General features: G+C 41.2%; 1 protein-coding gene across 4 annotated transcripts in view; it reads right to left on the bottom strand.

Moving 5' to 3' along the window:
* Positions 1-1,902: 1,902 nt before the first annotated feature.
* The window catches only part of rxraa (retinoid X receptor, alpha a), a 204,006-nt gene continuing 194,542 nt past the window's right edge, over positions 1,903-11,366 (bottom strand). For 3 of the 4 annotated variants that reach the window (XM_080419568.1, XM_080419570.1, XM_080419571.1), the window contains exons 9-12: positions 10,461-10,552; positions 8,465-8,570; positions 5,920-6,986; positions 1,903-5,594 (exon numbers count right to left, since the gene is read on the bottom strand). In XM_080419568.1, the coding sequence (XP_080275694.1) occupies positions 6,839-6,986; positions 8,465-8,570; positions 10,461-10,552 (346 nt within the window). In that variant the 3' untranslated portion in view covers positions 1,903-5,594; positions 5,920-6,838. Of the gene's footprint in view, positions 5,595-5,803; positions 6,987-8,464; positions 8,571-10,460; positions 10,553-11,366 lie in introns of those variants that run through there. The other variant, XM_080419569.1, reaches the window with a different exon arrangement.

Raw genomic sequence — 11,366 nt, 5'->3', positions numbered from 1 at the left:
TTCTTTCAATACTCATCATACCTGGACAGGAAATACATTATTTCACACATTTATGTGGCAATGTCACATTGGTGCTCCAACATCTCAATGTCACTGAAGACTAAGCTTCAAACCTCCCAAAACAAACTGATTCGACTGCTTCTCGGACTGGGGCCCATGACCCACCTTTCTCCCACTCATTTTGCTAGCCTAGGCTGGCTCAGGGTAGAAGGCAGGGTTAAACAACTAAAAATGGGATTGGTCTTCAAAATTGTAAATGAAAATTTGCCCGAAATGACCCCTATACCTGCATATCTGACTAAAAACCTCCAAAAGGTTAGCGACACCCACAGTCACAAAACACAAAATGGGCAGATTCTCCTTCTACAGCACTGCCACCCAGGTTTGGAATAGTTTAACCCCGTCCCTCAAAAAAAAAATATCCGGCCAAACAAAAGTTGTGTGTGATGTGTTTCATCACATGGGTCCAGAGATCCTGTGTGCAGGTTTTGGTGAGACTTGAAGGAAATCTGCAGGAGGAGAAAAAAGTGTGTGTGTAAAAGGCTTTTGAAAATAGCCGATCTACAAGCTCACAACTCATCGCCATGTGACGTGTTGTGAGCTTGTAGATCTGCTATTTTCAAATAGCCAAAGTTTATATAGGGCTGAAGTGGTTAATGTATGTTTTGTAATAATAAACTAAATCTAACTAAAGTTTTCAAATAATTGTAGTGGAGTAAAAGTTCAATATTTGTATCTGAGATGTAGTGGAGTAAAAGTACAGAAAAATGGAAATACTCAAGTAAAGTAAGAAATCCTCAAAACAGTACTTAACAGTAGTACAGTACTTGAGTGTAGTCTTGACAGTAATCTGGGGGTCTACTGTCATTACCATTAGTTGTGGTATAGACTCTATAGCACCACGTTCTTGGTGTGGAGGGACAGCCCTCTACACTTATTTACATTTCACATCACATTTGTCATTGTGTAAAATGATCTAAAACACAGCATGAGCACTTGTTAGTGTCAGGTTACTTTTGCTCAAAGCAGGGATTGAACTGGCGACCTTGGGATCCATACTTCCCCTCCTTAGAAACGCTAGTTTTAACATTTCAGTGCTTTTTGAAAATATTTGGATACATAATTGCTTGCAGCAGGATTTAACATGAAGCTGAGTTAGAATTGCATCCATTCCCTTCCTTTTTCCCAAAATGTCTCTCCTTTTCCCTTCTTTTTTTTTGAACCCCCTCCCCCCCCCCCCGGGGGGGGGGGGGGGAGGGGGTTCAAATTCTATCCCTGACATGGAAAGTATTCCCAACATCTTGACAAATTTGAATTATATTTATATTCTTTTAACGTTTTAAATATAAATCTTTCTCATGGGGGGCCCTGACACTATAGCTTTCCACATGGGGGTCCACTGCCAAATACATGTCAATTTGGGGGGTCCTTCACAACTAAATGCTTTAGAACCACCAAGTCTAAAGGCATATTGGAGGTGAATGGATAGTGACTGACTAGTGAGCCGAAAGTTGCAGTTTCAAGGCCTATTTACAGCAGTATGTCAGGATGTCCCTGAGCAAGACAATTAAAACTGCTCCTCTGAGGGCGGACATCAGCTGGGTAAAGCTGAGTGAAATGGTTGTGTTTTTTTCACCCTACTGCACAGGACAGCAGTTTTACGTCTGTTTACATGCATGTTATTTTCAGTGATGGAGACAAACCGCACAGACATTCACTGTACTTTAGTACATTTTGTAAACTTATGACTGAGTATAGTATAGTCTGACTTAGTCTGGCGAAAACATCACAGCCTTCGGCCATCCGGCCTGGCGGAGACAATCAATACTCACCATGGAGAGACCAGACGACAACATTTACTTTTAAGATTTTTTAATAACGTTTTTTTCTGTCCATGAAAGATAGAACATCAGCGAAACAACCCACAAAGAACAGATGAGGAGATTCCATCTCCTTAAAAATAGACCAAAATATAATGAAAGAGGACAGTCCCTTCTTCTATAGCAATAGGTTGAAAAGGGCAAAGGAGGCAAGTGTCCAGGGTGATTACCGCTCCTCACCCTCACAATTTCACTCCGAAAATCTGGGTTTTCTCTCCCTGCCTTTTCAAATCAACTTTTTTTCTTTTTCCACAAACAATGTGTACAACAGCCCACTGAAGGAAATGAGAATGAACAGAGTACATAAGCAAGGGATAAAATTAACTTTGTACAAAAATAGATCTTTTCCGAAGTTTTTTTTTTCTTTTCTTTTTTTTTCTCAGACAATTTACTGTCTATGCAACAAAGAAAGCAGTGATTGTGTCACAAGCTTAGCTTTTCCTGATTACATTTTAAACATACGATATAGCCAAGCAACAAATACATTTTGGAGGGCTTAAAGTCTATTAACCTTTACTTTTTTCTTCTTTTTTTTTTTTTTTGTTTTGTGTTTTATGTTTGCTACTTTTTTTTAGGTCCCATAAATTGCTCAGAGCTGGTTCTTTTCAGTTTAGAGATGCTGTGATTCTGCTGGTTGATTGAGTTTAGCTCCTTAGAAAGTCATAATGCAAAAACAAAAAAAACTAAAGTAAACCAAACATTTCCCTCATGACATTTCTTTGTAAAACACTGGAGTTGGATGAAACAATTTTATCCCACCGGTTTGTTTAGAACAGTTTGGTCTGAAAGAGATATATAAAGCATTCATGTGTTGATTCTATCTAGGTAATCTGGATCATTTTCATTAGTCAAAGAATACCATTCTCTGCCCATGTCCTGCATTAGAGATTTGCATTTGCTTATGGCTTGTGCTCAATTCATTCTCGGACGCACGGCAGCGTATGAATTGAGCTTTAAGATACCACGGGTCTCCAATCACTGTAAACTGACAGAGCTCAGTAATGAATGAGACATCAGACGCAAGAGAACAGGAGAACATTTAAGATTCTTCCAATGATTCGTCTCATGTTGTACGAGAGGGAAATAAATAGTATTAGAATAAAATGTGTTTATCGTCTTTTCAAGGTTAGTGGGCCATGCATGTCATCCGCTACTGTTTATTTGTCCACTGGATTCAGCCTTGCTGGTCCTTGGGGGGCGGGGACTTGACCCCAACAAAACACATTTAATCTGAAAAAGAATAACACTTCCCTCTGCCCTAGTGCTTAGGTTGAAAATATTTGGGTAATTTTTTTCTTTCCTTTTTTTTTTGTTTGTTTTACGAATACATAAGCATCATTATCCCACAATATAAATACTGTAAACTGAGCTCAACCTGGCAGTCAATACTGTCACCTGGATAGTCCAAAATAACACCTCATTACAGGCCACCTCACTGAAACTAATGAGCTGTATTAATCAAAGAACAAGCCAATGGTTCATACTGAGGTTATTGCTTCTTGTCTTTTCTTTCAATCTTAATGAGCACAAACACTGAGGTTGTGTCTGACCAAGAGGAATACTAGCATTGATGAAAAAAGTGCCTTTTTTTTTCTCTCTGATTAAATACTTGTATAAAATTCAAGTAATGTTGCAGTACTGCATCTCTTCCACAAGGGGGCAGTCACAGCTCTTCCATAGCGGCCACGTTTCTCAATAATTCTCTCTGGGCCCAAACTCCTCTGTCTCACAACTAATGTTACAATCCCACCTAAAGTCTACCTCACCCGCTCAACATTGGCATTCAAACCTGGTCCTAGAACCTTAGTCTTCCAATGAGGAGGAAACATGGGAATCTACAGCTTCACAGATGGATGAAGCCTGTAGCCTTACACTTAATTGACAACATTGAGAACAACGTTTATGTCGAGGACTAGTCTTAATGTGTGCCGTTGAAACTTCTCCCAAGAACTGAAGAACACATATTATATAATATTACTGGTAATATGGTATATCATTCACTCCTTTACGGGGGTATTAATATCTCAGACATTTTTTTTTTTAATTATGAAGATATTTTGGTAGAAATTTTGCACTCAAATTAATCGAAAACCCTTAAAATAATTATATTGTAATGTCTCAGGTTAGATTATTTTCTGAAATATTGCACCAACGTGCTACACAATCTAGAAACAGGAGACAATTTTGGACTATTTCAGGAGCATTTCCCCATGTGGCAGTATCTATAGCAGTACGGCATTGATACAGAAATGGCCACCAATTACCATCAAATATCTCAATAAAAAGGTAGCAGTCTAGGGTACACTACCTCCTGTAAAGGAAGAAATCACATAGGCCCCATATCTCACAAACACTGGTTCTGTCCTTTGAAAACGGTGCCGTTTAAGCCATACCCTTATACTATAAAAACACAACCATTCCATTGACAATCTTTGGAAATGCGCTTGGTGCATAGTTTTGCAGCAGCTGCAGTATAGAAAGAAAAGGGAAAGAAGCAGAAATATGGGCGTGTAGCATATTTATACACAACAGAAACACTATTCAACATTTCAGTTTGATTCGAATGACACTCGTTTGTCCAGAGAAGTGCAGAGAGACCGAGTGAACGCGGCACTCCGGGGTTAGGAGAACGGGAGTTCCTGATCCCCAGAGGTACAGTTTATCGCCTCTCTGTGAAGGAACCTGGCTCCACTGTCATGAGGTTAAGTGCCAAGAAACAAACAGACAAACAAACAAACAAACAAACAAAAACAATGGCTCTTGCTGCAACAACAAGCACTTCTCCCACGCACTGTTCTGAGGAGGAAGCGTGTCAAGAACTTAAAAAGTCTGAGGGATGGTTAAAGGAGGTAATTGCGAATTGTTGTCTAAGTGAAAAAAACAAACAAAAACAAAACAAAAAAAACACCATCAATACTGCGTACGGTTGTAACTTCCTGCACAGGTAGATAGAAGGTGGCTCTAAAGCTAGGTTCCAACTGCAAGGTGCCATGGGGTTACTGAGTGAGGAAGTGATAATGGTTTGATGAAGTTCGCAAGAAAGAGGAATATACAGTAACGGTGTGTGTGTGTCGGTGTGTACGAGAGGGACACAAAGGGAGCTCAGAGGCCAGGGGAACACGAGACAAAAGATATGGCATCACTTCAAAAAGCACTTTGCTTTGGTCCCACAACAATTCCCCACGGCGCTGTCTTGGGCAAAAAACCAACAGCCAAAAATCCAACCATCAATGTTTCAAGAGTTTTCTGCACACCTTGGCCATACATAGCCTTTCAGAACACACAGTGACGTTCACGTAGCATACAGCTATTGTGAGGCTGAGGATGTAAAAAAAAAACAGAACAAAACAAAACAAAAAACAGTCCAGAGGCATAGCGTCCTTCTACCCAGGGTTACCATTCTCTGTGGGCAGAAAGACATGTGCAGTATAGTCCCGATTGAAGCTCTCCCAACTCCGCTCTAGTCAATGCATTATCTTCTGAAGGGCCGATTCCAGGACTAACGTTACGTCTTCTCCTAGCATCTCCCACGTCACACACAGTGTTAGTAAGAGAAAGACGTGGTTTAACTTGTCATGGGATTTGAGTAGAGACCTGAGTTGAGCACCTGCAGTCTGATTCTTCCCCACTTCCCCACAAGTCCAAATATTTATCCAGAGAGGCTTACGCCTCCAAAACTGACAGGGCAGGACCTGGCCTGTTGTCGCCGACTTACTCAGTGGTTTTCAACCAGTGGTCCGGGGACCACCAGTGGTCCTTGAGGGGGTTCCAGGGGGTCCCCAGACAAATGAATAGTTAGGAACCAAATTGACCCTTGTGTGTCGGTAACTCTGAGAGTGTACAAATGGAACCGTAAGGGTCCATTTGGTTCCATTTGTACACTCTCAGAGTTAAATTAACACTGATGATGATACTGTAGATTGGGACCCCCAAGAAATCTAAATGGTTGAGTCCCTGGCATATCTTTTCAAATGGGGGTCCCTGGGGCTAATATGTGTCGATTTCGGGGTCCTTGACGCAAAAAAAGGTTGAAAACCACTGCTGTAACTGAACGCAGGGGGGAAAAAATGTTATTCCTTCCAGGCGTATCGTGGTCCTGTCCTTCTGCAAAGTTAGTCCTGAAGGTTCTGAAGGATCGAGTTTGAGGCCCGGGGACCAGACCATGGAGGCCAGGCTCTTGTCACAAGTCACACAAGTCCCCTCGTCCCCTTCACAACACTGAGCATCCAATGACATCACCACCGGTGTTTGAAACCACACCTGCAAGCGGAGCCGAAGCCTGATTTATATACATTGTTGCACGCCGGTTTGTCGAGCACCCAAAAAATGGCCGATCTACAAGTTCACGGCGTGTCGCGTGAGCTTGTAGATCGGCTATTTCTGGCGCGCGACACCACGCGCATCCAAGCATAAATCAGGCTAATAGGGTGTTAGACCTGATCACCTTTGTCTTTGTTTGTCATGTTAGCAAAAAAAAAATCAATAAAAGGAAAAAAAAAAAGCAACGACCAAAACAATGGCTCAATACAATTCTTGTATCCTCAGTCCGTCCTCATTTCAGTCCAATGTTGTCACTCGTTTTGTCTCAAGATTTGTCATATATATATTTCTTATTTATATATTTGTACAAGGTATAAAACAGACCCATAGACACGATGGGATTAATTTTTCGAAATTCATTTTCGAAACTCATCAAAGGGAGCAAAGAAGAGAAAAGGGAGGGAGGGAGTCCCCCCCCCCTGGCCCCCCCCGTGTTTCTCCATTTTGATCAATCCGTCTCTTTTGCTGAAGCGGGGGATTTAAACAACTCCACGTTCCACGGCGACTCCACATCCATCCAGGGGCGATGGTGGTAGTGGCGCTACTGGTGGTGGGGGGGGTAGGGTTTTCTTTTTCTTAGAAGGGGAAAGGTGGCGCGGGGCAGGAGGAGGAGAAAGGTAGCCTAGCCCCTCCCACCATTATGTCATTTGATGGGGCGCCTCCAGCATCTCCATGAGGAACGTGTCGATGGGCGTGTCTCCGATGAGCTTGAAGAAGAACAAGTGCTCCAGGCACTTTAGACCAATAGAACGCAGCGCTGGTAACCGCAGCAACAGCTTAGCAAACCTGCCACGACACAACACAACACAACACAACACGGGGGGAAAGAAGAAGAGAAAAAAGCGCAGCGTTATTCACTTGACAGAGACAGATGAATGGAGAATGACATGAAAAGAAAAATAGTACAATGCAGTACAGTATCCCCACTGTTTTTCCAACATCTGCGAGGAATCAGACTAAGATGCCATGTACAGTGCGTAGTTTTAGGGAGGGAAAAAATATTGAAATTGTACGAGTTTTTTTTTTTTTGTCCTTAGCTCATCAAACATTGCACACAATAGCCCTTTGAAGCATTGCGATTCATGTGAGTACCACAAAGGAAAACCATATTTTTTCTATATTATCTGTAATATAATAAAAGAGCTGAAAGAATAAATATCCAAAATAAGGTAATGTCTGCAGATAAATTAAGTAGTAGGGGGCAATACTGTTTTGAGAATTACAGGCTGCTTCGTGTACACTCAGACTTGGGACTGCACTGCCACAGATCTAATATCCTGTGGCAATAATGCTAATAGTTTAAATTTGCGAAAAAGATAAAAAAAATACATTTCAGATCGATATACCAATCCACTGCGGAGAACTATGCATGAGAACAGCCACGTCACCAAGTCCCTGTCCACTGACTGGTCGTTATGTCACCGTCTACTGTGTGTTGTTGCCAACACAACTGATATTGTAACTATTTTGTAATTAAAGCTCCTTAACTTTAAAATACATGATGATAGGCTAAATACATTTCTGATGCCTGCGCCATTTCGACACTCGCGTTCAGAGAAGTTGTCCAGAAAAAAAGCATTTGTGGAGTGTGGAATGTCATTCTGAGAGATTACATCCATATCCAAAACAATTGGTTTAAATGAAAAAGTTGCACAGCATGATTTAAAATGTTCATGTTAAAATGATTGTGTTCCAGTTAGGGCTGTGGTCATTGATTTTTTTCTTAGCGATTATTCCATCGATTACTTTTTCGATAATCTCTCAAGAACAGATTCTGCTCTCCGCTTGAATCTGTCAGTGGACAGGGACTTGGTGACGTGGCTGTTCTCATGCATAGTTAGTGGGAATGAAAACATAATCGCACCACCGGAAGTGAAGGGCTGAAGGCAGACCAAAACCCTGGTTTCCTATGCGCACGGGTGCTCCATTTACCCCCCCCCCAGAGCTAAGTGAAAAAGTAAAAAAAGAGGGCGCTGTTTTTCCTTTTTCATTTGGCGATGGGTTCCCAAATTGCTTTTTCGATTAATCAAATAATCAAGAGGCATGAGTTAAAAATATGCATATACAGTATTTGAAAATGTTTAACAATTAACAATTAACCACGTAATTTAAATTCATTCAAAAATAGTGTAAATAGCAGATCTACGAGCTCACAATGTGTCGCGCTGTGACGCGTTGTGAACAATTGGAATTGCTTACTTATTTATCAAAGATTGTGATTAACTGTTGCACCCCTAAGCTCCAGTTGACATGCAGCATCATACCTGCCAGGTTGCTCGGGGTATTTCTGTTTGCAGTAGGCCTCCAGAGATGCATACACCTTCTCTCTCAGAGCCTCTACCTCGCCAGGATTGGACAGACCTTTGGAGTCTGCAGAGAGACACCACAATCAGAACAGAATCAGCTTTATTTGTCACATCACAGGTTTACAGGTGTAAATAATTATGTTTGTTCCATGCACGCTCGCTCCATTGTTTTGTACTTGTAGTCAGGGTTGCCAGATCTGCTTAATATAATTTCCCTTCAAGATTTGATTTGAAAATAGCCGATCTATTTTCAAATATATATGTATATGTTAAAGTGCTCATGTGGCCCATAGTCGCTTCTTTTTAGCTGGTTTTCCTAGACCTGGTTGCTTGTTTCTGTCACAGAATCTGGCAACACTGCTTGTAGTATTCCATGAGAAGAGAGAGGACAGAGGTAGAGTGAGAGCAAAGGGAGAGAGAGAAAACAGGTGAATGTTTTACTCTACGCTTGCACAAAATGATTTCAACCACTGTTTTATACCATAAGTATAAACTTGTGATACTGAACTTGATGTTGAGTTGATCTAAGGACACTTGTATGGGCCATATGAGCACTTCAACATATAAATCAGCTATTTGAAAATAGCCGATCTACAAGCTCACAACGCGTCGCGATGCGACGCGTTGTGAGCTTGTAGATCGGCTATTTTCAAATCAAATCTTGCGGGGAAATTATAATAAGCACATCTGGCAACCCTGACGGAGGGTCATTTTTAGCACAGTACCAGCCCCCTGCGACACCCACCCCTCAGCCGCCCTCCAGTCAGGACAAGCCCCAGTGAGCTCCTAATTAATTTGGAATCAGACAGAAAAGTGACCTCTGGCCAGTGTGGGCTGTATGATGACTAGAACACAGTGTTGAACACATGGAGCAGAGTGCCCATGCTAAAGCAGGCTGATGGCTGCAGGCACGCTCCCACACTGCTCTTGATCTCTCGCACACACACACACACACACACATTCACGCACTCAGGCACAAACACACACAAATACGCACACACACACATTCATTAAAGCACTGGTTTTCAAACTATTTCATGTCAAGGACGCTCAAATTAACATGTATTTGGCCGCGGACCCTCATCTGAAAATATTTTCTGCCAGGGATTTGTCTTAGATCCTCACTATGTAACTTTTCTTTTATGAATAAAATGTCATTTTGTTCCAATCTGTATGGTAGAGTATGTTAATACAATATAACTTATACAATTGGGGTGGTTGTATTTGGTCTCCCTGCTCTTCTATTGAGACATTTAGATTGTGTCAAAAGGTCATGTCTCATCTAGTCACAGGATATGACACAAAATTTTGTCCTGATGGTCAAGATTACATTTTCTCCCGAGCAAGCAGGCCGGCTCTATTAACTCAATTGTAAACACTTACAGTACGTAGGAAATCAAGTTCAAATCCGGGGTAGAAGGGGAAAGTTACATAGTGCTACTTTAAAAGATCCATCTTAATTTTTTTTTTTTAAAGATTTCCACATTATTTTACATTTCTAAGCAGATCTACAAGCTCAAATGTGTAGCATTGCGATGCATTGTGAGCACTTGCAGATCAGCTATTTTTGAATAGCTGAAATCTAAAATTGTGGTTAAACTGATTGTGATAATACTCTATATTAACACATTTAGCTGGGGACTCCTGGAACCCCTTCAAGTCAGGACCCCTGGGGGTCCCCAGATCCAACTTTGAGAACCAGTGCATTTTAGACCAGACCTGGGTCAAACAGTATTCTGTGAGGGCTTTTCACATGCAGTTTGTGCGATATCATTTACACAGAATGATTTCACTGGTTCACTTTTAATTTTAATGTATCAAAAGATTCTTTCGACTATTTGATCTAGACTGAATTACATTTGCAATGTAATAGAATAATGGATTGATTTGCTGACTGGGCCTATTGAAGAAAAACCAGGCAGAAAGAAAGGTGCAGGGGTAACAGAAGCTATACCTGGGTTGAAGAGAACGATAGCTCGAAGGCAGCCCAGCTCTGTCTTGTCCATCTGCATGTCTCTCATCTTGGACACAAGCTCGGTGAGCACTCTGAGCACAAAAGATAAGAAAAGACATATATTCCTGTTACACATAGGTCTTATTGAATATCAGATGTTAAATAGCTTCACCATGGGGCAGAAACATTGTATCTCCATAGTTCATTTTTGTAATGTTTTTTTTCCCCTCCATACATTAAAGTAATACTAGGTAACGTTTTCAACAAAAACTAAAGTTAAATTGTATATCTTTTGTGAGTGGCAAAAGTTTCACAACACCCACTCCATGAATTTCACCCCTGGAAGCCTTTTATTTATATATTTTGTATTGAACGCTGTCGGGGGGGACTTTCCCGGGAAAATGACGTCATCTGGCCAGAAAACGGAACTACCGCAACGGTTTCCTGTTTGGCCAGGAACTACCGCGCTAATAACAAAAAGGAACCTCACGCTGATTTTAAGAGAATGTAGGATTGGAAGATCGAAAAAGAACAGAAAAAGAAAGCACAGCTCATGGTAACTAATGCTCCACTGGCTAAGAGAAACGATCCGCAGATAGTATAAAACAATTAAAAGATCGCTTTTTGAAACGCTTCCGGCTTCCGGTGAAAACAAATGGAATTCTGGGTAATCGAGGACTACGGAAATTGTATGCAGTGACGGTAGTGACCAGCAGAGGTTGCTAAAAATGTGTGAGTTATTTGTGAATCTGCATTGTACAACTTTAATGTCAGCCCTGTTTTATACATAGGCTATTTGAAAATAGCCGGTCTACAAGCTCACAACGCGTCGCGATGCGACGCGTTGTGAGCTTGTAGATCGGCTATTTTCAAACATTTAGTACTCTTACTTTTAGTACTTTAAGT

Source organism: Gymnoscopelus braueri, assembly GCF_963280865.1.
Source record: "Gymnoscopelus braueri genome assembly, chromosome: 22".
Classification (NCBI taxonomy): Eukaryota; Metazoa; Chordata; class Actinopteri; order Myctophiformes; family Myctophidae; genus Gymnoscopelus; species Gymnoscopelus braueri.
This window is presented reverse-complemented; position numbering and strand designations above follow the sequence as displayed.